At 45.8% G+C, this 27,302-nt stretch overlaps 1 protein-coding gene across 2 annotated transcripts in view; it reads left to right on the forward strand.

Annotated features, from left to right (window-relative positions):
- The window catches only part of PTH2R (parathyroid hormone 2 receptor), a 2,210,872-nt gene that overhangs the window by 409,596 nt on the left and 1,773,974 nt on the right, over positions 1 to 27,302 (forward strand). For both annotated transcript variants that reach the window (XM_073645571.1, XM_073645570.1), the window contains exon 3: positions 14,762 to 14,878. In XM_073645571.1, the coding sequence (XP_073501672.1) occupies positions 14,762 to 14,878 (117 nt within the window). The remainder of the gene's footprint in view (positions 1 to 14,761; positions 14,879 to 27,302) is intronic.

Raw genomic sequence — 27,302 nt, forward strand, 5'->3', positions numbered from 1 at the left:
TAGATGCAGAAAAAAATTATATTCAGTTTGCAACCTGATGGAGGTCTGTATAGATGGATTAATAGAACAAGTCCCACACACAGCTAGAAGCCCAATATTTTTTCAGAGGTAGATGCAGAAAAAAAATATATTCAGTTTGCAACCTGATGGAGGTCAGTATAGATGGACTAATAGAACAAGTCCCACACACAGCTAGAAGCCCAAATATTTTTTCAGAGCTAGATGCAGAAAAAAATTATATTCAGTTTGCAACATGATGGAGGTCTGTATAGATGGATTAATAGAATATGTCCCACACACTGCTAGAAGGCCAAATATTTTTTCAGAGCTAGATGCAGACAAAAAATTATTTTTAATTTGCAACCTGATGCAGGTCAGTATAGATGGACTAATAGAACAAGTCCCACACACAGCTAGAAGCCCAAATATTTTTTCAGAGGTAGATGCAGATAAAAATTATTTTTAATTTGCAACCTGATGGAGGTCAGTATAGATGGACTAATAGAGAAAGTCCCACACACTGCTAGAAGGCCAAATATTTTTCAAGAGGTAGATGCAGAAAAAAATTATATTCAGTTTGCAACCTGATGGAGGTCTGTATAGAGGGATTAATAGAACAAGTCCCACACACAGCTAGAAGCCCAATATTTTTTCAGAGGTAGATGCAGAAAAAAAATATATTCAGTTTGCAACCTGATGGAGGTCAGTATAGATGGACTAATAGAGAAAGTCCCACACACTGCTAGAAGGCCAAATATTTTTTCAGAGCTAGATTCAGACAAAAAATTATTTTTAATTTGCAACCTGATGGAGGTCAGTATAGATGGACTAATAGAGAAAGTCCCACACTCTGCTAGAAGGCCAAATATTTTTTCAGAGCTGGATGCAGATAAAAATTATTTTTAATTTGCAACCTGATGGAGGTCAGTATAGATGGACTAATAGAGAAAGTCCCACACACAGCTAGAAGCCCAAATATTTTTTCAGAGCTAGATGCAGAAAAAAATTATATTCAGTTTGCAACCTGATGGAGGTCAGTATAGATGGACTAATAGAACAAGTCCCACACACAGCTAGAAACCCAAATATTTTTTCAGAGGTAGATGCAGATAAAAATTATTTTTAATTTGCAACCTGATGGAGGTCAGTATAGATGGACTAATAGAGAAAGTCCCACACACTGCTAGAAGGCCAAATATTTTTTCATAGGTAGATGCAGAAAAAAATTATATTCAGTTTGCAACCTGATGGAGGTCTGTATAGATGGATTAATAGAACAAGTCCCACACACAGCTAGAAGCCCAATATTTTTTCAGAGGTAGATGCAGAAAAAAAATATATTCAGTTTGCAACCTGATGGAGGTCAGTATAGATGGACTAATAGAACAAGTCCCACACACTGCTGGAAGCCCAAATATTTTTTCAGAGGTAGATGCAGAAAAAAATTATATTCAGTTTGCAACCTGATGGAGGTCTGTATAGATGGATTAATAGAACAAGTCCCACACACAGCTAGAAGCCCAATATTTTTTCAGAGGTAGATGCAGAAAAAAAATATATTCAGTTTGCAACCTGATGGAGGTCAGTATAGATGGACTAATAGAGAAAGTCCCACACACTGCTAGAAAGCCAAATATTTTTTCTGAGCTAGATGCAGAAAAAAATTATATTCAGTTTGCAACCTGATGGAGGTCAGTATAGATGGACTAATAGAACAAGTCCCACACACTGCTAGAAGCCCAAATATTTTTTCAGACTAGATGCAGAAAAAAATGATATTCAATTTTCAACCTGATGGAGGTCAGTATAGATGGACTAATAGAATGATGCTATGCCCAAAAGATTTTACTTCACTAGGTGCAGTAAAAAAATTGGTATTCTATACACAGGTGGTATATCTTGCAACACAGATAGGCTACTCCACTGACTAACACACTCTGCAATAGGCCAAAAAGGATTAGCTTTGCTAGATTCAGCCAAATGCTTTGAAAAAAACTTGCACAGCACTGGCACAGACCTGCCTGGCAAAAACTGATAGGAACTGATGTAACCTAGTCCTGAAAAGGACTGCAATTACAATTAGTCTTTACTCCCACAATCTATCTATTTAAGAGCACAGACCTTCCTGATAAAAGTCGTAGGAAATGCTGTAACCTAGTCCTTAAAAGGACTGCAATCACAACTATTCCCTACTCCCAAGCTATCTGTAGATTTGTGCGAAAATTGGCTTGAAATTAACAAGGTATAGCACACACAGCAACAGCGGTGCCGTCTAACACGCAGCTGCAGCAGTGAGAAAATGGTGGCGACGGGGAAAATGGCTTGGTCTTATAGGGCAAGGACATGTGACATACACTGCCAAGGACACATGCCCTTGCTTGTGTGAAAAAAGCACTTCGCTCCGTGTGTGCGCTGCTGATAGGCTGACAGATTGCACCTCCCCACTGTAAATGCGGGAAAGAGAAAAAAAAATGGAGATCTTCATTATTCCTGCAGAGATCCATCCCCTGCCCCTCCCCCCACCCCGCTGTACACTCAAACTGCGTATTAACATTAATTTTCATCATTACTGAGAAAAAATCCCGTTATGAGTTTGGTGCACGAACAGTTATCGAACATAACCTCGAACAGCCGAATTTTTCTCAAATCGTTCGTGTTCGCCGAACGGCTCGAACACCGCCCAAAACAGCTCGAATTTGAGATTGGCGAACAGTTCGAGTAGAACAACGCTCATCTCTAGTTAGTACCCACAGTTATTTTAGGGTGACTTTCACGACGGTCAATGTCCACAATAATCACTCCCTGTGCCGGCAGTTCAACTTTAACAATCTTAATGGTCATCTCCTTGAACCCCATCTGCGGCACGGGCAAGTCATTACTGGCGATGATGCTCAAGTTACTGTCTGGATACCGTGTTATATCAGCATCAGTCCAATACTGCTTAAAAAGTACATAAGGGATAGTAGTTACTTGTGACCCGGTATCCAGCAAGGCCCTCATGGGGATACCGTCCAGCACCACGGGTAAAACCGGGCGCCCCCCAACGTACTTATTACGCCAATTGTAAGGACCTGGTGATCTTATGCCTGGGGGTTGGCCCTCTTCCCCAGGTTGGACCTGTTTAAATTACAGTACCTGGAAATGTGTCCGGGCTGGTTGCATCGACGGCAAATGGGCTGTCCATCCTCTTCGTAGAGGTCTGTAGGCCTCCCTCGGAATGACGGGGTCCTCCTCTGTCGCCGCCACGGGACATCATCCGGACTTGAAGCCAACTCCATGGGTCTTGACGGATCCACTTGCAACGCCTGGACGGTCCTGGTCAATGCTGCGACGCTCCTGGTCAGCTCCTGGACTTGGTGGTGCAGATCTTTCGATGGGGCTTGAATCAGGGCCTGTGCATCGGCCCCCACAGAGTCCATAGAGGAGGGCGCCGCCTCCTGGTGATAGGTGAGAGCAGGGCGCCGGGGGTTTATAGCACCACTTGTTGCTGGTTCACGGAGCACCCTTATGGCCCTGTCCTTAAATTGGGCAAAGGTCAGATCAGGGTTCTGAAAGAACATGAGGTGTAGCTGGGTCCTGTGGGCGCTAGACAGGAGACCTTCTATGAACTGTTCTGTTAGTAGCTTATCCGTATCCTGCACGCTGCCAGGGTCAGCTTGTTTGATGGCTCTCAAGGCTTCCTGCAAATTTAGGGCATAGTCTCTGATGCTGTCCTGTGCCCGCTGCTTACATCCGTAGAAAGGCATTTTAATTTCAGCAGAGGTACGTGTATCAAAGGTACCCCGCAGCCGGGCCAGAATGTCCTTTACGGTCCTTTTCTCCTCAGCAGGCCATGAATTTACCTCCCGCTGGGCTGCGCCAGTTAACTGCCCTGTCAGTATGCTGATCTTCTGTTCCTCTGTCAGGGGGTAAACTTAGAATAAACTGTACAGCCTTTCCTTAAAGTCAGTTAGTGCATGGGGCTCCCCTGAATACTTGGGCAGCCAGGCCGCTCCAGGGATGTAAGGCAGGGAGAATTGCATCACCGCTGCTGCAGCTGCGCTGGTGGTAGTGGGCGCCTCCGTGTCTGACATCTTCCTCCCCCTAGTTAAGCGTGGCCTACCTTCCAACGATCCTCTTCTGTAGGCCGCGGCTCCGCTGGTGCTGCTCCGGACGAGGACCTTGCGTCGCGTCCTGGTGACGTCAGCGTCGCTCTCTCTCCCTTCCAGGACCTTGCGCAGCGTCGGTGCGTAGGGCGGAGCTTTAGGTCTCGCGCGGTTTGGACGTCTACGCCCCTCTTCTTCCAACGCAGCGTCCTGCAGATGGCGTCCGATGGCGGGAAAACGGCTGAAGATGGCAAGAAGCTGCTGAAGATGGCGGGAGATGGCTGAAAATGGCGGGAAACGGCTCCGGATGGCGGGAAACCTCTTTTTAAGGTACGTGTACAGTCTTTTTCAGGCACGCAATACCCGTTTGTGGCGGGTTGGTCACGATCCTGCCGACTACGCCAAAGCTGACTCGCCCCCTGGGCCATGGGGCACTCGGAGCCGGGCAACAGGGCAATAATGGGGGTAGTAGGGGCAACCCGGTCCGTTGCTCAGGGTGGTCAGACCAGTGGTAGTCTACTATGTTTTGCAGTGTCCAACTACGCCACCCGTGGATTGCGGTCAGGGCTAACCGCCGCTGCAGTGCAGACCGCTGGGGCAGATGTAAATGTGCAGCACTGAATAGTACAACTCCCCACGGGAGGAGTATGGCCCCAGGGCAGTATATAGAAGGATGATGGAGGGGATGATTCCGGTCGCAATAGCCAGGAGACGGACGCCTCTTAAACAGTTCAGGGTCTTTATTAGGACAGGTGAGTCGACCCAAAAACAGTCCCGGCTAGGAGGGGGCCTGGATGCCTGAGAACAAGTGGGAAGCTGGCCCTGATCAGGGTGAGGGTGTAGGCCTACCGTGCTCTCTGCGCTCCTTCTGGCTATTTCCCTCCTCGTGGTGTAATAGCCCACGTTCCTGAGCTCACCGTGTCTTCTCGTCCGTATGGCTGGCGACTTGGGTCCCTTTTTACTCTTGGCCTGGTGCGGCTTCACCGGTCCCTACTGCTGTGGCGGAACCTCTGGGCTTCTTAGGCCAGAGGACATACAGTCCCCTGCGGACTGGTTATTTGCTGTAGGACTTGGAATCCTAACAGCCTCGGACACCAACGTCCAGTAGATTAGTTTCTCTATCTGCCAGGACAGGCTAGCTTCGCCTCTTGCCCCTTGCTCGTGGCTCTCCTACTGCCACACGGCCTCTTAGGCTGCAACACAACTGTCTGTCCCTGCTCTGGGACACCTCTCAATCCAGAGACAGGTTGTCCAGTTCTCCCTAACCCTGCCCCCAGTTCCAGCTTTTATAGGGGCAGCCTGCTCCCCCTACTGGCCTGGGACAGGAGGTATTGCATGCTAATGGTCCTTGACCAGAGAACCTCCCCGTTGCTCTCAGACACAGCTTTATTATACATTTGTGGCATCCAGGCCAGGGTGACACACATGCATACCAGGATTGGGGATAGGATGGGGGCAGCACAAATACCAGGATGGGGGGCAGGATGGGAGACCATATACCAATAAAAATGCTCTCCATCCGGGCGTAGAATGGGTTCAATAGGTAGTATAGAATAAAGGTACGGTACTTACCGATTGTAATCAAGAGGCTTTGCTTTAAAGAAGACCTATCCCATTCAAAATTGGCAAGTTTTGCTCTTATCTTATGCCCTCTGCTCCCAAATGGCGTTTTTTAATCTGCTACAAGATTACAGAAATACAAGTTTTTTTAATTCGTCGTAAGTTTTGGGTATAGAGGGTCTTAAGGCTGCCCTACAGTATTACCCTGTGAGGAATCCCTCCTTGATAAAGACCATAAAAGTTAGCATAAAATAAAAAGGCCTATATGTCTGCAACCTTATGGTGCATTTGAAGATACTAAAAAATACTTAGGGTAACAGAGGGAATAAAGTAAGGGCAAAAATGTTTGATTAGGTGATGGGTCTTCTTTAATGCTCCCATAGATTTTAGATTAAGGTTAATGAAAATTAACGCCTTCAATCAAAATGTCCATTCCTTGGGGAAAAAAAAATTAAGAATGAACTACTGGTAATTTGCTAGCCGACCAGTAAGATCATCATCATTTGACGTGCAATCAGATCTGTTTCATTTTCATTTTTTGATAGTTGGATGATACATCTTTCATCCAAAGAAATATTTTTTATCTATGAATGACCATTCATTGAGAAAATATTCCCAGAAAGACCACTCGTAAGTCACTCTAGGTCTCAGAATATTTATGGTTAGTTCAATGACTATGAGTAATATGGACTAACGTGTGCGGCTGTTGTCATCATTACCAATTGTTCAATCAGTTAGATGCTTAATTCTAATGTGAATGGAAGCCTTCGCAGTCTTCTGCATTAGTCCTACAGCCCTGAATAAGATCAGTGGTATTGATTGTAGTAACCAGATATAGATAAAAAAAAATAGCTGATTTGTTAGGCTATGTTCACATGCAGCATTTTTCCAGTGTCTTGTTGCCGCTTTTTCTGCACAAAAAAGTGCCATTTTAATTCACCAGCAAAAGCAATGAGATTTCAGAAATCTCATGCGCACAACTTGTTTGATTTCCCTGACTGAATTTGAGAACTGTAGCATTTTTTCAAATCTGCAGTATGTCAATTCTTTCAATGTTTTTCAGAGTTTTTGCAGCATTTTTTCACCCACAAAAACCAATGAGTGCAAAAATGCTGAAAAAAAACCCACAGCAAATGGGTTTTGATGTGTTGTTACAGTGGTTTCTTTTGTTGAATTTTTGGTGAATTAAACTAACTTTATGTAAGATATACTATAAATAAATTACACATGTAATCCACAGGCAAAAATGCTACAAAAAAAACAGCAAAAATGCAACAACCTACATTTTGAGTGCAGCATTTTTACTTCTAAAAGAGCAGGTTTAGGATGCAGAAAAAAAGCACTGCTAAAACTCTGTGCTCACGTGACATATATGATGGATGCTAATGGTTAAGTTAACATATTTATCAAAGAGCTCCAGATTGAGAAATATACATACTTTTTTAATATAATTATAAAACTATTTGTAAGTTTTTTTTTATTTTGAAACATTTCCAAAAAAATTATCACATATAGCATCATTCAAAATTCCCAGGAAATGTGTACAATAAATGACAAAGTCACCAAAATTTTTTGTTTGCTTAAAAAAAGCAATAGCACATTATCTGTCCTATTAAATAATAAATGCTTCAAAAACAGATGCATTCCTGATTAATTTTCTACAAGCAAAGTTAAAAGGGCTAAATATTCCATTACTTTGAATGTCTCTACTTTTAAATACTTCATTTGGGAATATATGTTTTAGGGTATGTGCACACTAAGCTTTTTGAGGAGTCTTTCTAAAAAACGCCTGAATAACCACTCACAAAACATTTACAAGACTCTTCTTATTCATTTATGTTATAAAACCACTTTTGCTGCTCACTACTGATGAACGAATGTGCTCGCCACTCGATGGTGCATTGGGGTGCTCCATCCTGCATGTTTCACGGCTGATTGCCTGCCATACGTGCTAATGCTGTAACCATGTTGGCTACTGGCATTACTGTGTCTGGCAGGAAATCCCCGCATGTTTATAGGCTGTTTAACAGCTGCAAAATATGCAGGGCGGGGACTCAATCATGGTGCTTGAGCACCCGCGATACTCAATGTGTACCCGAGCACCCCGATGCACGATTGAGTGGCGAGCACGCTCGCTTATAACTACTGCTCACATGTTCAGTCTGAACGTTTTTCTTTTGCTCCAAAGTAAGATGTCAGGTGCGAGAAAAGAAATTGCCTGTCAGTACTTTATATGCATTTTTGGTGGAATCTGCTCCAAACTATTTACTGTCAAATCAAAAGCCTGCAAAATTCTCATCAGGAAAAAAACTAACCCAAAACAGTTCAAAAATTCTTGAAAACTGTGTCAGAAATGCTTCAGGAAACTAAAAATCTCCTTCAAAAACTCCTCAAAGAAGGATCATCTCCTGAAGCAGTTTCCACTAGAAAGCTCATAGTTTTTTACTTAGTAGAAAAAACTCTGTATGCACATACTGCAGGACTCATGCAGACAAGCCTATGAATAGGAAGTGTGCTATCCGATTTTTGATCGTACAGCAAACTGACCCATGTTATTCAGTAGGGCTCTTCAGTAGTGTTGAGCATTCCGATACTGAAATATCGGGTATCGACCGATATTCGCAGTATCGGAGTTCCGATACTGAGTTCCGATTCTTTTAGAATATCGAATACCGGAATCGGAAGTTCCCATAATGCCTGCGCTCTGCAGTGTCTCTGAAGATAGCGTGCCACATAATAGGTTGGTATACAAAATGAGAATGATGGGGCTGGGGGAAAATGTCTGCAAGTGGGTAGCTAACTGGCTAAAGGATAGAAGGCAGAGGGTGGTTATAAATGGAATATACTCAGATTGGGTAAGCGTCACTAGTGGGGTACCACAGGGGTCTGTACTAGGCCCAATGTTATTTAATATCTTTATTAACGACATAGTCAATGGGATAAATAGTAAAATATCAATATTTGCAGATGACACAAAGTTATGTAAAACAATTAATACAAAAGAGGACAGTGCAGACCTACAGAGGGATTTGGATAAGCTGGGTAGGTGGAGCATTAAATGGCAAATGAGGTTTTAACGAGGAAAAATGTAAGGTCATACATATGGGAAGGAAAAATGGAAGTCACCAGTACTCACTGAATGGGAAATCATTGGGGAATTCAGAGATGGAGAAGGACTTGGGCATCTTGATTGATAGCAAACTAAATTGGAGTGCCCAAAGTCAGGCCGCTGCTGTAAGGGCAAACAGGGTAATGGGATGTATCAGAAAAGGTATAGCTGCAAAGGATGAGAACATTGTTCTTCCACTGTACAAAGCACTGGTCAGACCACACTTGGAATACTGTGCTCAGTTATGGGCCCCAATATATAGAAAGGATATAAACGAGCTTGAAAAGGTACAAAGGAGGGCAACAAAATTAATAAAGGGAATGGAGGGACTGCAATACCCAGAGAGGTTGGCAAAACTAGGACTATTCAGCCTGGAAAAGAGAAGGTTGACGGGGGACATAATAAATATGTACAAATATGTTAGGGGACAGTATAGAGATCTTGCCAGGGATTTGTTCAAAAGGAGGAATATTACGGTAACAAGAGGGCATTCACTAAGACTGGAAGAGAAAAGGTTCCAGCACCAGCATAGGAAGGGTTTTTTTACGGTAAGAGCAGTGAGAATATGGAATTCACTGAGTGAGGAGACGGTAATGTCGGATTCACTACACCAGTTCAAGCGGGGACTGGATGCATTTCTAGATACCAGGCAGATTTCAGCATATACTTAAAAATAAAATAAAATAGTAGGTTGATACAGGGATTTATTCTGACTGCTGGTTTCAGAGTCGGGAGGGAATTTTTCCTCAGGTGAAGATTGGCCAAATCATTTGGGGTTTTTGCCCTCCTCTGGATCAACTTTAGCAATTACAGAACTAACAGGTCGAACTTGATGGACGCAAGTCTTTATTCGGCTTTACAAACTATGTTACTATGATGACAAGCTGGATGGCAGCGCTCAGGTGCGATCCAGCCTGTCATCAGAATGCCATCCCAGCGTGAGAGAATTCTCTTGCGCTCACGGCAAGCACAGGAGAATTTTCCCACGCTGTCAGTGACGTGCATGAGGTGAGCCGAGTTCATTGGACATGACTAGTGTTGAGCCACCCCCGTAGTGTTCGGGTTCGGTTCGGTTCGTCGAACACCGGGATGTTCGTGGAACTGTTGTCGAACACCTTAGAACACTGTCGAACACCATCGAACACCGTTAAAACCAATGGCAGGCAAATAAAAACACATAGAAAACACCTTCAAAGGTGTCCAAAAGATAACAAACTGCTCAGAAGACACTCTCTTTAAAAAAGCCGGCCGGCAATTCAGCATCTGTACCCGACAATTTAGAACAGAAAGAATAGAGCATCACACATAGATTAGATAGATAGAAACATGTCAGTCACATATATAAGAAGTATAGTGACAGTGTTGGTTACTGTACTTGTCATTTTGTGTTAAAGGATTTATTAAAAAAAATATTAGTGTTTTCATGCACCGTCTCTTTAAAAAAGCCGGCCGGCAATTCAGCATCGGTACCCGACAATTTATAACAGAAAGAATAGAGCATCACACATAGATTAGATAGATAGAAACATGTCAGTCACATTTATAATAAGTACAGTGATAGTGTTGATTACTGTACTTGTCATTTAGTGTTAAAATAAAGGATTTATTAAAAAAAAAATTGGCGTGGGGTTCCCCGTAATTTTAGTCTCTAGCGGAGGTTAAGCAGATGGCTGGGGCAGATGTTTGAAGCCTGGGAAGGGGGTAATGCCCACGGAGCTTCCCAGGCTACTAATATCAGTCCCCAGCTGAATACCTAGCCTTTACTAGCTATTAAAATGGGGGATCCCCAAAAAAATATGACGTGGGGTCCCCCCTATTTTAATAGCTAGTAAAGGCTAGGCAGACAGCTGGGGGCTGATATTAATAGCCCAGGAAGGGTGCCATGAATATTGGCCCCCTCCCAGGCTAGAAACACCAGCCGTCAGCTGCCCCCGAAATGTCGCATCCATAGGATGCGCCAATTCTGGCACTTAGCCTCGCTCTTCCCACTGCCCTGTAGCGGTGGCAGTGGGGTAATAGGGCTGGGGTTGATGTCAGCTTATAATGCCAGCTGACATCAAGCCCAGGTTAGTAATGGAGAGGCGTCTATAAGACACCCCCATTACTAACCCCATAGTCAAAGTTAAAAAAAAAACACAACACCCAGAATAAAGTCCTTTAATTGAAATAAACACACAATTCTTTATTGTTCTAAATTAAACCATACTTACCATCACGCCCATTCGAGCTGAAGCCAACGATCTCCTGCAATAAAAATAAAATAATAAACCAACATCATCCTTACCTTTCCATGGTTCCCAAGACGGCTCTAGCTCTTCTACATTCACATGACAGGCTGGATCGCAGCCATGTTTGCGCTCCTCAGTGTCTGGCTGTGACGGCATCCAGATAAGCCGAGATCATGTCCAATTAACTCAGCTCACCTCATGTACGTCACTGACAGCATGGGAAAATTCTCCTGCGCATGCGGTGAGCGTGACAGAATTCTCCTGCGCTCCCTGCGCTGTGGATTCCAGCCCCCAGCTGCCTAGTTGTACCTGGCTGGACACAAAAATAGGGCGAAGCCCCACGTATTTTTTTTTTTTAATTATTTCATGAAATTCAGTAAGTAAGTATGGTTTAATTTAGAACAATAAAGAATTGTGTGTTTATTTCAATTAAAGGACTTTATTTTAACACTAAATGACAAGTACAGTAATCAACACTATCACTGTACTTATATATGTGACTGATATGTTTCTATGTATCTAATCTATGTGTGATGCTCTATTCTTTCTGTTATAAATTGTCAGGTACCGGTGTATGCCGCTGCTGAATTGCCGGCCGGCTTTTTTAAAGAGATGGTGCATGAAAACACTATTATTTTTTTTAATAAATCCATTAACACTAAATGACAAGTACAGTAAGCAACACTGTCACTGTACTTCTTATATATGTGACTGACAAGTTTCTATCTATCTAATCTATGTGTGATGCTCTATTCTTTCTTTTCTAAATTGTCGGGTAACGGTGTATGCCGCTGCTGAATTGCCGGCTTTTCATGTAATACATTCTACATTATTCTTAGTTGTTTTCCTTCATGTAGAATTAACCTACAAGGAAAGAAAGGGTTTATTTTCATTCCGATATTTGAGTCCCATTGACTTGCATTGGTTTCCGGTATCGGAATCGGCGATATCCGATATTTTTTTGGGTATCGGTCCGATCCAATCCGATCCAATATTTCCCGATATCGGAAGGTATCGCTCAACACTACTCTTCAGATGAACAATTTTTCTCTTGGTCTGATAGCACAGCATGCACTACTTTAGGCCATGTTCATACGTTCAGTATTTGGTCAGTATTTTACATCAGTATTTGTAAACCAAAACAAGGAGTGGGTGAAAAATGCAGAAGTGGTGACGTGTTTCTATTATACTTTTCTTCTGATTGTTCCACTCCTGATTTTGGCTTACAATTACTGAACATGTGAACGTGGCCTTATTCCGAGTCTCAGAAGAAACTTACCCATTCAAGACTAAGGGGGCATAAAAATATATATATACCACAAGGAACATCCAAGTGATGAACAATTTTTACAGATAGATTTCTGTTATAAACCTAGGACATTTCACACTCTTGCTTGACTTTAGACTTTTTCAGATTCTGAGATCCCCTAGATGCCTGAACAAATGTCTCAGAAACAGATTGACAGCCAAACTGAACTACTCAATATAATTTGATCTGGATGGGACACACATTGTTTCCAGAAATCATTTAATATTATTTAAATATTTGTAGCTATATGGTAGCAAGGGTTAACCTCCCAATATCTAGCCTAAAAAAAAGTTCTTGAGACAGAAGTCAGAGGAAAGTTAAGGGTCAGCCTACTGCGAAGTGTGACAGAGTCACTGGTATGATATGAGGGGAGATATGTGTCACGAAGGTTGCTAGCCTGTGTGAACTGAAACCAATAAACTTTTTGTCAGCATGTTATATGCTGGGGGTTAACTCTTTTAAAGGGTGTGGTTTTATGGGAATGACATAGAGATGAGAGGGGAGTCATTCCCCTACCTCCCCTCAAGCCCCCGTCTCACATAGCGATATCGCTAGCGATATCGCTGCTGAGTCACGGTTTTGGTGACTCACCAGCGACCTCACCAGCGATGTCGCTGTGTGTGACACTTTGCAACGATCAGGCCCCTGCTGTGAGGTCGCTGATCGTTGCAAAGTGTCCTGGACCATTTTTTGGTCATTGGCCTCCCGCTGGCCAGCACACATCGCTGTGTGTGACCAGTGGGACCAACGATCTGGCTGGTAACTATGGTAAACATCGGGTTACTAGGGGCACGCGCGCACTTAGTAACCCGCTGTTTACCATGGATACCACTCTGCTACGGTGCGCGGAGGCTCCCGCGCACCGTAGCAGAGTGGTATCCATGGTAAACAGCGGGTTACTAGGGGTACACGCGCACTTAGTAACCCGATGTTTACCATAGTTACCAGCCTGCTCCTGCTTGCAGCAGGCTGGTAGCGGGAGCAGGACATCGTGGAACGATTCTTTCCACGATATCACTGCTCCCCCGATTGCTGGTGAGCCTGCCTGTTTGACAGCTCACCAGCGAAGTATTAGCGATGCAGCAACGATCCCTGACAGGTCGTATCGTTGTCGGGATCGCTGCTGCATCGCTTAGTGTGACGGGGCCCTCAGGGTGTGGCTGAGCAACGTTTAAATGTTCAGTCCTGTTTTTTTTTTTTCTCTGATGTGGTTTGGAGAGGCAAGGTCTCCAGACTGGGAAAGCTTCAGCTCAGGACAGAGCTGAAGGCTGGGACTACAACCTGTGTGGGTGAATCCCATATTCATATGGACTCGGCTATCGTTTATTCTTTTGTTTTGTCATTTTGCCATTAAGGATGTATTTGTTTTGCTGGTGCTGCTTTATGCCGTTTAATAAAGCCTGCAGAGAAAACCCAGGTTCCTGAGTCTACTTCCGGAAGCTGCCGAACGAGTCGTCTTGCCACAGAAGGCAAAAAGCAATTACAAAATACAGCCATGATATTTCTCTTGTCTTAATGCTTTTTTCTCTTTTTCCATATTACAGAAAATGATATCCCTTTTATGATTTTATGTTTTCATTTGTAATAATTCTTTAATTAGGAAGAGATTCTTGTCTCAATGAAAACACACCTGATTTTTTCCAATAGGACTTTTTTTTTTTGTTTTACGAAAAAGTAGTCCTAAAATAATTGAACTTTATTGCCTTTATTCTTTAGTAAAGCGTATGATCAACTGATTTATGCTTTTAAGCTGTTCAGTATATTTTGTCAGTTTCTTAATTTTATATTTTTTAATTTTATTTCTTTAATAAACCGCAGTTGATAAAGTTATCAGTTTTTAATTGTTCCTTTTATATAGGGAACTAAGTTTCATCAATGCTTTATGGAGCTTCAATCTTCAAGGCATAATGAGGTTAAATTAAATTAGAAAATAACTGAAAGGGTCATTCTAATCTTCATAAATGGATATTGTTCAATAGTACTAATAAATAAAAGCAGGTTTGCATATTACTGCTTATAAATTTTTCAACCGTTCTTGAGATAATGTGTTTAACACTATTCTTTAGCTTACAGCTCTTTGCCTTGGTCTCCAACCATCACTAGTGGACAGCACAACATACCCAGTGCTTACAAGCTCTCACCTATTCAGCTTGTAAGCGCTGTCTTGAAGCTGGCCAAGATCAAGTGAGTACACTCCTAATCCTGGTTCCCTTCAGTGCAGTGCTTACAAGCTAAACCTCAGCAGTAGTTGGTCTCTTAGGCAACAAGCTGTAAATAGAAGAAAAGGGATAATATTTCAAGAGCAAAGGCAAATTTTAATAAGCAATAGATTGCAAAACTGTTTTTCTTTGAAAGCACTATGCGGCAATATACATCTATCAAGATGGGAATAATCCTTTAAAATATTATAATTGTGAAAAAAATGTTCAGATTAGTGACTTTGACAAGTAATCTGTTTATTTTTATACAGGGACAGAAGTGGGTTGTTTGCCAGAATGGGATGGTTTGGTTTGTTGGCCAAGAGGAATACTTGGGAAAATACTTGCCATCCCCTGCCCTTCATATGTGTATGACTTTAATCATAAAGGTATTAATCTTGTAACCTAAAGATGTGTCATCACTGTAACCAGCCACATGTATGTACTATTAAACTATTGGTCTCCTTTTTATGTAATGCATCATTACTGTATTCTCCAGTATTCTTTCATTCTCTGATTAAGCATGTATGAAATTGATATTAATTTATGTATTTACTTATTTTGACTGTATGATTACACAATAAGCTAAAAATGAGTAAGTTGCACCCTAAAATTAGTCCACACATTCACACCAAACTTCTTTCTCCCACCTCTTGCCATTTTGTTAGGCCAATGAGCTGCTGGAGGAACTCATCGCTGTCATTTTGTATCTCCTATGAAACTCAGCCACATGTTGAGCTTCATAGATGACCATGATGTGTCCTATATGCTGCAAAACTGAATAAAAGATCAGATGATTGTAGTTTCAAGCCCCTTAAAAAATAAATAAATAAATACCTTCATTTTTTTTTTTAAATGTTAAGTAATAAAATTCAAATCACCAATCTCCTCCCCCCTTTAAAAATAAGGAAATTATTATAAATATTTTTAGTCTATCAAAATAATGAAAATATAAATTTAAATAGCCTGTATTGAAAACTAAAAAAAAAATATGCCAAAATGTAGGGTTTTTTATCACCTCATGTCTTTAAAAAATAGCAGTAAAAAGCAATTAAAATGTTATTTGTACCCCAAATTGGTATCTATAAGAATTTCAACTCACAATGCAAAACCTAAAACCTCACACAGCTTCATAATTGGAAAAGCAAAAATGTTTTGGATCTCAAAAAATGGTATCACAGACCAAAAAAAAAAAACCAACACAAGTTTGATATCGGTGTAGTCATACTGACTTGGAGAACCACATTCATGAGTTATTTTTACTTATATAGTATTCACTATTAAGTAAAACGTTAAAACAATGTCAGAATTTGCAATTAGACTTCTGGGAAGGGCATAATTTCAATTTTCTCCTCAGGCTACAGGAAAGCCTGAGTCAACCCTATATTGTAACAATTAGGCTACTAGCAAATGTAGATACGAATTCCCCAAGACCTCCTCATAAATTATAATTGATCCATGTATGATGTCTACATGATTCAGTCCATTCTTTCACTTTTGAAAAAATGTAACACAGTAAAAAGATGACAGGATCAAGCCCAATCTCGTATACTACTTTTCTTTCAACTTCAAATCAATTAAGATTGGACTAGTGAGAATAATGATTGTTACCATTAAATTATAATACAAAATTCTCTGTTTTAAACATCGATGTAAATACTTGTATGCCAAAAATTACAAAAGTATTCTCTGAGTTTTTTGGAAAAATATGTGTGGTCAATTAAAGGAGCACTATGGCTAGCGAGCACAATGTGATTTGTGGTAAGCAAACCTTTACCGCTACCTTCCTCAGGTGGATTTACAAACAATGGAGGAAGTGACACATTAAATAGGGGTACTGACTAGTGATGGGTGAGCACTAAAATGCTCGATGCTCAGGTCGAGCAAATTGGAATATTCGGGAGCTCGACCCAAGCAACGAGCCCAATGTAAGTCTATGGGAAACTCGAGCATTTTTTCAGGCGGCTCCACCCGGCGGTCTTCAGAGGGCCTAAAAATTGCCCAAATCAACGGGAACAGTGCTCAAATGACATGGGAACAGCATGCGGGGAGTCTATAAAATCCAGGAATTTTCTCCAGATTCTGCTATAAATCTTAGTTGTAATGGGCTTCCTACTACCCAATAGGGTGGAAACTAGGCCTTGTGAAAACCCCCTATTTTTCAGTAACAACCTCTCAAATTCCAAGCCGCCAGATGGAAACCTTTGGCTTGTGCATGGAACATCGGCCCCTGGATGAGAAGGTCCGGCCTGTCCGGCAGAACCCAGGGATCCGAGACAGACATTAGGCGAAGCAGGGAGAACCAGGGTCTTTTTGGCCAAAAGGGGGCTATCAGAATTATCCTTGCCTCCTCCTCCCGAATTTTCATCACAACTGCCGGGATCATTACTATCGGTGGAAAAGCGTAGGCCTTCCTGAACTTCCAGGGTATCTGGAGAGCGTCTACAGCATAGGGATTCTCTGTTGGATCTAGTGAACAGAATCTCTCCACCTTCCTGTTCGCCCTGTTGGCGAACAAATCTATGTCTGGTGAACCCCATAGCTGGATAATCTGTTGGAAGACTATCGGGTTTAGAGCCCAGTCTCCTTGTCTTAAAGTGTGGAGACTGAGGAAATCTGCCTTTGAATTTTCTACCCCCCGGATGTAAAGAGCACTGAGGGATGGGAGATGCTGTTCTGCTAGTTGCAGGATTCTGTTTGCCACTACCATCAGGGAGCGAGATCTTTTTTCTCCCTGCTGATTTCTATAAGCTACTGTCATATGATTGTCGGACCTGATCTGGATATGGCGACCCTGTATGTGGGGAAGGAAGCCTATCAGGAATTTCTCCACTGCCAAAAGCTCTTTTAGGTTCGATGATGTCCCTATTTCGTGACGTTGCCAGAGCCCCTGAACTGAGAGATCTGCTAGATGACTCCCCACCCAGCCGGAGCCACTTGCATCTGTTGTAATTGTGTGGTCGACTGGTCTGGACCACTGCAAGCCTGAGGTCAGGTTCTCCCTGTTTGTCCACCATGAGAGGGAGTCTACTGTCTCCAAGGAATGAGATAGTCTTTTTTCTAAATGTCCGTTGAAGGATGTTTGTGCTGACAGGACCTCCCACTGAAGAAGCCTCATATGACCTTGGGCCCATTTGACTGCCGGGAGACAGGACGTCATGGAGCCCAGTGCTGACATTGCTCCTCTCAGGGACATCACTGGATACTTTATGGCCCTTGAGACCAAGCTGATTATTTTGCAAACCTTGTCTTCCGGGAGGAAGCATGCTTGGAGTTGGGAATTTAGGGTCAAGCCCAGAAAGATCTGAGCCCTTGAGGGGGATAGTTTTGATTTTTGAATATTTATCAACCATACTAGCTGATGTAAGGCTGTCCTGACCTCTAAAAGTTGAGAGGAACAGTGGTCCTCCGATTTCCCTATTACCAGAAAGTCGTCCAAGCAGGGAACAATCACCACGTTTTTGCTTCGGAGAAAAGCTGTCACCTCAGCTATAACCTTTGTAAACACTCTCGGTACTATCAAGAGTCCAAAAGGTAGGGCAGTAAATTGGAAATGTCTCAATTACCCTTGGATGAATAGGGCTACCCTTAGGTACTTCTGGTTGTCTGGATGGATTGGGACGTGATAATAGCCATCTTTTAGGTCGATAACTGCCATGAAACAATAGTGGTGTAGGAGTTTTACTGCCGAGTTCACTGATTCCATCTTGAAAGTCTGGTTCTCTATCAGCTGATTTAGACTTTTGAGGTTGATAATGGGCCTTAAGGACCCATTTGGTTTTTTATCACATATAGGGGGGAATAAAATCCCCTTCCCCATTGTGAATCCGGAACTTCGTGAAGGACCTGCTTGTTGACTAAATCTAGTACCTCCGACTCTAGGGCTATCTGCTCCTCGCTGGACTTCCTCCTGGAGGTGATCATGAAGGTTCGGTGGGTGACTTGACTGAAGCGTATCTTTTGGCCATTCTTTATGATACTCAACACCCAGGGATTTGAAGTAATGGCTTCCCAATCTGAGATAAAATGGGAAAGCCTTCCCCCAACCTCAATGGGGAGATTTTTTTGGTACTGGAGGATGGCTCCCCAAACATATAACCAGAGTCATTTTTAGATCTGGGCTCCCATCTTTTCCTTTCTCCCAGAGGGCGACCCTGGTTAAATCTTTTCCTCTGAAAGTAGGACCTTTTTGTGTCCCCCGTGAACCCTAGGAAACCTCTCTTCCTGTCGCCAGCCTTCTCCAAAAGCTCATCCAGTTTTTGGCCAAACAAGAGTTAAACTATGTTCCCTTCTTGTGATGGTAATGTTTAGACTGCAGGTCTCCTGGGCAACCCTTGAGCCACAGGGATCGTTTGGCAGTGTTAGATAAGTTATCAGACCTGGCAGCGAGTTTAACCGAATCCGCTGAGGAGTCGGCAAGGAAAGCGGACGATGCCTGTAGTAAAGGTAGATTGGAGAGGATTTTATCTCTGGATATCTTTTTATCTTTGAGCTGGTCTTCTAATTGTTGAAGCCACACCATGAGTGACCTAGCGACACAAGTGCCTGCTACTGCTGGTTTCAGGCCCCCTGCCGCCGCTTGCCAGGTGTGATGCAGGAAGGAATCTGCCTTCTTATCTAGATCATCCTTTAGACTGCCCAAATCTTCCAGGGGTAGGGATGATTTTTTGGATGATCGGGCAACAGACCCGTCAACTTTAGGAATTTTATCCCAGGACCCAGAGACACTAAGGGTCTGAATTTTAGGATTCACTGGAAAGGAGTGTCTCTTTTTTTCCTCCAGGCATACGAACATAATGTCTACCACTCTAACCAACTTGTCCGTACCCTCAATAGGGAAACAGGGCCTACCACTGTCTGATGTCACAAAAGGGTACCGGATTTGGTGGCTGTGGCGGGACATAAGATGAATCCCTTCTGGATGGCCCTGAAGCGTCCAACACCTTACTTCTCCTGCTGCCACTACGGTTGCTGGAGCAGCTGTCCATGTGAGAGGCGTCCGACTGCTTCTTCCACTGGTGTTGAGATGGAGGGGTCAGCTGCTGCTGCTCCTGGCTGTCCTGGTCTGCCATAGCTGCTATATCACAATCACGAGTATAGGCAGCGTTTGACCAGGACAACCACCCCACCTTAAATAGGGCACATCCGGAACCTCCTCCGGTTCAGGAGTCCCCCCCCTGACGCCCGCTGGCTGAGGTTTTCAAAAGCCGGCCGGCAAGCGCTTACAGGACGCCGTCATGATGGATTCGGGTGCCACCCTCTGACATCATCGGGCACGCCTCTCCCAGCGTGCACCGTGCCGTGATGTCAGGCGCGTCACACCCGGAAGACGCCGCTCCCGGCATGCGGCCAACAAGGAGCCTGCAGCAGGGAGAGGACAGCGCAGTGGTCTAAGGGAGCCAGAGCCCTCCTCACCGCCTGCACATGTTCGGACACGGCTCCAGGGAACCGCAAATGGCGCTTCTGGAACCTGGAACCCGGTGCACAGGCTGGTGCCCCCACTCTTCCACACTGGAACAGGCCCAGGTATGGACATCTTCTTTCAGACAGGTTCCCATCAAGGACAGGAAACCAACTGAAGCAAAGGAGAGGTACTGCCCTTTTATTTCAGATGGTTTCCTGTCCTTGGTGGGGCGGATCCCTCTCTCAAGGTGTGCTGTCATGGGTGAGGAGAAAACAAGTTCCCTGTATTAGGAAGTGGGTCTCCCATAGTGTTGGCCTATGCAGTGAATTCAAGGGCTGAAAAAAAAAATTGGGAGACACTCCAATGCCCCTTGGAAGAGTCTTAGAGGGCCTCATAAAAAAATGCAGGTCTCCTATATTTGTAATGCCCATGCACTAAGAGTATGGGCTGACAAACATTTACCCCTGGGGGGTATACATGAACATACTCTATAAAAAAAGAAAAAAATTATGGGCATCATAAACACCCTTTAAAAAAATTATGTGGGTGTTACATCATGGACCACGGTCACCCTGGTGATATAGTGGTGGAGGATGAGGAGAAGGAGGACAAGAGCAAATAGACAAAATCAGGAAGCGTATAACCATGTGTGGGTGTGAAAAGGTGCATGGGAATACACCTCCCAAAAAAAGACACTGGATTTGAGGTTATGTTATGCTGCAATCATTCAATGGTGTTGAGAAGTCTGGCCCAATCAAACCCTTGTTCATTTTTATAAGAGTCAGCCAGTCAGCATTTTCATTTGATAAGCGGATGCGCTTATGAGTTATAATTCCTCCAGCAGCACTAAAAACCCACTCTGATAAAACGCTGGCGGCAGGGCAGGCCAGGACCTCCAAGGCATAGAGAGCCAGTTCATTCTACATATCCAGCTTGGATACCCAATAATTATAAGGCACAGAGGAATCATGGTGGATGTTGGTACGGTCAGCAAGTTACTCCCTCAGCATCTTCCCAAACTTTGCACTCCTTGTGAAAGTACCCCGCCCCTCAGGAACTGTGCAATGGGAGGGGCTGAGAAAATTCTTCCAGAACTTTGACAGTGTTACCCTGCCTCTACTGGATTGGAGATGTGTCTCTCCCGCCTGTAGTTTTTGGTTGTCCAATGAACTATGACCTCTCTCGCCAGTGTTATCAGATGGGAATTTTTTTAATAGTTCCGAAACAAGGGCCATCTGGTACTGCCCCATTTTTGTAGACCTGTCCGCCTCAGGAATAGGAGATATAAAGTTCTCCTTGTAGTGTGGGTCTAGAAGTGTCACCAACCAGTAATGACTGTCACCTAAAATTTTGAGAACGCGAGGGTCATGGGAAAGGAATCGTAACGTAAACCCAGTGTTACGGATCCGGGTGGTGGAACCTCTGTGCTGCAGTGCAAGGAGAGACCAGAGGGGCGAAACTAGGTATCAACTCGGACTGACCAAGGTCACATGGCGGCTCATTCGACTCCGTTAACCAAGGAAGGACCAAGCAGAGGGACCAGGTGCTACTCTGGACCAGTCCTTGTATGAGAGCAGGTGACTCCCACGGGTCAGAAGGCAGGGACTGACTGGTACAGCAGATGAGCACGGCAGGCAGGCTGACGGGTGATTCAGGAAGACGGACTGGCAGACACCACGGGTAACTGGCAGGAGCCTTCAGGTAGGCGGGCTGGTAGGCACAGCAGGTAACTGGTACGTTCTCCAGGTAGGCAGGCAAGCCTGGCCAATAGACAAACTGGCGTGTTAGGACCGTAGGCAGACCGTCGGGCTGGAGAGTGTACTTGGCTGGCGGACACAGGTAGACAGGCTTGCGGACTGGACTGGTAGTCAGGCTGGCGGACTGGACTGGTAGTCAAGCTGGCAGCAGGACCTGAGGGCTGAAGCAGAGATAAGAACACAGAGCTACAACCTTGCACGGGCACCTCCATTTTGGAGGAGGTGCCTTTCATATGAGAGGTCCTCCGGCCATTGGCCGGGGACTCCTTAGGACGGCATGCGGCCCCTTTAAGAGTGAGGGAGCGCGCGCACCCTAAGCACAGTGCTCGGGAAGCTGCGCACGCCGGCAGAAGCAGCAGGAGGGCTGGAAAACGCCGGGCCAGGAGCGTGGCGGTAAGAGGGACGGCATCTCTGCCTGTCAGGGGGCAGAGACGCCGATGCTACAGTATCCCCCCCTTTACACCCCCTCTTTTTTAGGCCCGAAAACATTTTTTTAAGAAGAAACGGGGCGTGGATGTTCTCCGTGGGTTCACAAGTTCTCTCCTCTGGGCCAAACCCCTTCCAATCCACCAGAAAAAAGGTTTTTCTCTTACCTTCTTGGTGGCCAGAATGTTCTCTACCTGATAGACGTCCTCAGCGGAGACCGGTGCTGGGGAGGTACCTGGATCGTCGGAAAAAGAATTAAGAACAACCGGTTTGTGGAGAGATACGTGGAAGGAGTTGGGAATCTGTAAGGTGGCCGGGAGTTTTAACTTGTAGGCCACTGGATTGATTTGCTTGAGGACTTCAAATGGACCGATGAAACGTGGACCTAACTTATAGGAGGGTATTTTGAGACAAAGATGTTTGGAGGAGAGCCAAACCTTGTCTCCCTAACGGTATTGAGGCGGATCCAAACGTCTCTTATAAGCATGTCTCTTCATCCACTCGAAGGATTGAAGAAGTGCGTATCTAGTGTCCTCCCAAATGGTGGAAAATTCGCTGACAAGAGACTCCGCTGCAGGATTGTCCACTGAAGCGGAGATGGGAAACAGAGGGGTGTTGACCATAGACCACAAAGAATGGGGACTTGGAAGAAGATTCGCTCTCAAGGTTATTATAGAAGAACTCGGCCCATGGTACGAGCTCTCCCCAATCAGTATGGTGAGCGTTAACGAAATGCCGGTGGAAGCTGGTAAGGATCTGGTTGATACATTCCACTTGGCCATTGGACTGAGGATGATAAGCAGAGGAGAAATCCAGAGAGACATCCAGCAGCTTACACGTAGCTCTCCAGAAGCGTGAAGTGAACTGGACCCCTCGATCAGACACAATGGGAGGGGAAGGCCGTGGAGACGAAAGATGTGATGGATGAAGTCCTTAGCCAGCACAGATGCAGACGGGAGACCAGGCAGAGGGATAAAGTAGGCCATTTAGAAAAGCAGTCAGCGACCACCCAAATGACAGTACAACCGGCAGAAACAGGGAGATCAGTAATAAAGTCCATAGCAATGTGTTGCCACGGGGCAGCAGGTACGGGAAGAGGCAGGAGACGGCCGGCTGGAAGACGTCTGGGAACCTTGTTGCGGGCACAGGATGAACAGGCTGTGACGAAGTCTACAACATCCTTGCACAGGGAAGGCCACCAGTAATGCTGGGTAATGAGCAGGAAGGCACTCTGCTGGCCAGCATGGTCGGCTAGTTTAGATGAATGACCCCAGTGAAGAACCTTCTTACGATCCGGAACCGCTACAAACGTCTTACCGGGTGGGAGACGAGACAGGTCCAAGGGAGCCACATTCATCACTTTGCAGGGATCGATGACATGCATAGGCTCCTCCTCTTGATCGGAAGACAGGAAGGATCGGGACAAAGCATTGGCTTTAACGTTCTTGTCCGCAGGGCGGTAATGTAGGGTAAAGTTGAAACGGGTGAAGAACAAAGACCACCGGGCCTGACGCGGATTGAGTCTTTGGATCTTTGGGCATTTTGTAGATATGCCAGGTTTTTGTGGTCAATATAGATGACCACCGGGTGCAGAGCCCCCTCTAGCAGGTAATGCCACTCCTCCGGTGCCAATTTGTTGGCTTGCAGTTCTCGGTCTCCTATGGAATAGTTGCGCTCGGATGAGGAGAAGAGCTTGGAGAAGAAGCCGCAGGTTACCATTCTCCCGGACGGAGATTTCTGGGTGAGCACCGCTCCGGCTCCAGAAGAGGAAGCATCAACTTCCAGAAAGAACTGTTTGTTGCAATCCGGACGGTGCAGCACCGGGGCAGAAGAGAAGGTTTGTTTTAAGGAGAGGAAGGCCTTCTCCACTTCGGACATCCATTCCTTAGGATTAGCACCCTTACGGGTGAGCGCAGAGATCGGTGCAGTCCGGGAAGAGAAATGCGGGATGAAGAGGCAGTAATAGTTAGCGAAGCCCAGGAATCGCAGAATCGCATTCAACCCCTCCGGTCGGGGCCACTTTAAGACGACGGAGACCTTCTCGGGGTCCATCCGTAGACCAGTCTTTGAGATAATATAGCCCAGGAACGGAAGAGAGGTCTGCTCGAAGAGGCATTTCTCAAATTTTGCCTATAGGTGAATGTGCCTGAGCCTAAGCAGGACCTGATGAACATCCCTCCGGTGTGTGGGTAGATCTGGCGAGAAGACCAAGTTGTCATCCGGGTACACCACCACGCATGAATATAAGGGGTCACGGAAGATGTCGTTAACTAGTTCTTGGAAGACGGCTGGAGCATTACAGAGGCTGAAGGGAATCACATGGTATTCATAGTGGCCGTCCCGGGTATTGAATGCCGTCTTCCACTCGGCTCCTTGGCGGATCCAGACCAAGTTATACGCCCCACGATATCGAGCTTGGAGAAGATCTTCGCGCCTTTAGGGTGGTCGAACAGCTCTGAGATGAGTGGCAGGGGGTATTTATTTTTGATAGCAATCTGGTTAAGTCCCCTATAATCGATACAGGGGCGTAGTGAACCGTCTTTCTTTTTTACGAAGAAGAATCCAGCTCCAGCCGGGGAGATAGATTTCTGGATGAATCCCCTAGCCAGATTTTCTTCGATGTACTCCGACATGGCCTGGGTTTCGGCCAGCGACTAGGGGTAGATACGCCCATGCGGTGGAGTGGCATCGGGTACCAGGTCGATAGGGTAATCTTATGGCCTATGAGGTGGCAGTGTCTCTGCCTCCTTCTTGTCGAAGACATCTGCATAGGATCAGTAAGGTGCCGGTAGACCAGGTAAATTAGCCGGGTTAGACGGAGGTTGAACTGGGCGAACTGGAACCAGGCAGTTCTCATGGCAATCCTGCCCCCAACAGAGCACCTCACTGGATCGCCAATTCAGAACGGGTTCATGTCTCCGTAGCCAGGGTAGACCTAGCGAAAGGGAGTGAGAGAGTTCAAATAGCACATGGAAGGAGATCCTCTCCGAGTGCAATATTCTCACCTGCAGGTTTACAGGCTCTGTAACGAGCGAGATGGTCACTGAAAGGAGTCTTCCATCCACGGAAGCGACTGCCAATGGTTCAGCCAGAGGTTTGGTGGGAATCTGATACTTCTCTACAAGGGACTGAGAAATTAGATTCCCAGCGGCTCTGGAATCCAGTTGGGCAGTTTCAAAGAAGTGGGTCTCTCCACAGGAAATAGAAATGGATAGAGTCAAGAACGGAGAGGATTTACTCTTGCCTAGGACGACCTCTCCGAGTGGTCCTAGACACTGGAGTTTCCTGGCTTCTCCGGACAGGAACGGATCAGATGCTCCTCACTACCACAGTAGAAACAGCTCTTTTTGGCATGGCATGTTTCTTGGCGAGACTTGACCTTCATGGTCTGGTCGATCTGCATGGGTTCGGGCGAGCGTGCCCGGGGAGTTGCAGGTTGGGAGGCAGGTTTCTGGAAAACAGGAGCAAGACGAGGAAATCTTCTCTCCCAGGTAGTCTCTGTAACGGGTCTGGGAGGCGGAACCTCAGAGCTACTATACAAGGGGGCGGTCCTTGTAAGGGAGCGGGTGGCGACCAGGGAAGACGGGCAGGCAGTCACAGCAGGTGACCGGGACAGTCTCTGGGTGAACGGGCAGGAGGTCACGGTAAATGACCGGGGCAGTCTCTGGATGAACGAGCTGGAGGTCACGGCAAGTGACCGGGGCAGTCTCTGGAAGAACGGGCTGGAGGTCACGGCAAGTGACCGGGGCAGTCTCTGGATGAACGGGCTGGAGGTCACGGCAAGTGACCGGGGCAGTCTCTGGGTAAAGGGTAGGAACGACCTGTGATGGCTGAACCTCCAGGTAGGCTAGCAGGCAGATGGAAGATGTATGCTCCCAGGTGAACAAGCGAGAGTCTCTGGATGAACGGGTGGTCACAGCATGTGACGGCGGATCTTCCAGGTAGGCAAACAGGCAGGTAGCGGAGGAGCGCTCCCAGGTGAGCGGGCAAGAGTCTCTGGAATAGCAGGTGGTCACAGCACGTGACGGCGGAGCCTCCAGGTAGGCAAGCAGGCAGGTAGCGGAGAAGCGCTCCCAGGTGAGCGGGCAGGAGTCTCTGGAATAGCAGGTGGTCACAGCACGTGACGGCGGAGCCTCCAGGTAGGCTAGCAGGCAGGTAGCAGATGTGCGCTCCCAGATGAGCGGTCAAGCTGGTCCATAGACAGACTGACAGGAGTAGGAAGGCAGACCGTCGGATCTCAGGCTAGCAAGCAGGTAGCAGGAATATCAGGCAGGAAACAGACAGCAAACTGGCAGGACTCTGGCAGGAATCAGGCAGGTAACTGACAGGTAACTGGCAACGGGACCTGAGGGCTGAAGCAGAGTAGTGAACAGTGCAACAACATTGCTCGGGCACCTCCATTTTGGAGGAGGTGCCTTATATATGGTGAAGTCCTCCGGCCATTGGCCGGGGACTCCCTAGGACGGCGCGCGCGGCCCCTTTAAGAGGGAGGGAGCGCGCGCGCGCCCCAAGCACAGTGGCCGGGAAGGAGCGCGCGCCGCCAGCAGAGCGGGAGGAGGACGCCGGGCTCGGAGCAGAGAGGTGAGGGGAACAGCGTCCCTGCCCAGCAGAGGGCAGGGACGCCGACGCTACAGTACCCCCCCCTTTAGGCCCCAGACAAAAATTTAGCAAGGATGAGAGGGGCATGGATGTTCTCCCGGGGCTCCCACGTTCTCTCTTCAGGACCAAAGCCCTTCAAATCTACTAGAAAAAAGGTCTTCCCTCTTACCCTTTTGGTGGCCAGAATGTTCTCTACCTCAAATTCGTTTTCAGCGGAAACTGGAGCAGGAGGCGTGCCTGTAGACTTGGAAAAAGAGTTAAGTACCACAGGTTTGAGGAGAGATACATGGAAGGAGTTAGGGATCCGCAAGTTGGCCGGGAGTTTCAATTTATAGGCCACCGGGTTGATCTGACTGATGACCTCCAGAGGACCGATGAACCGAGGCCCTAACTTATAGGAAGGAATCTTGAGCCGGACATACTTGGACGAGAGCCAGACCTTATCCCCTGGACGGAATTGAGGAGGATCCAGACGTTTTTTGTCAGCATGTCTTTTCATACGCTCGGATGACAGAAGGAATGCGGACCGGGTACTCTCCCATATGGAGGAAAATTTGTTAACAAGAGATTCCGCAGCCGGATTGTCCACCGAGGTGGAGACGGGAAACGGGATCCGAGGATGCTGAC

The sequence above is a fragment of the Phyllobates terribilis genome, unplaced genomic scaffold, assembly GCF_046119375.1.
Source record: "Phyllobates terribilis strain yellow unplaced genomic scaffold, ASM4611937v1 Scaffold_9__5_contigs__length_417890890, whole genome shotgun sequence".
Lineage (NCBI taxonomy): Eukaryota > Metazoa > Chordata > Amphibia > Anura > Dendrobatidae > Phyllobates > Phyllobates terribilis.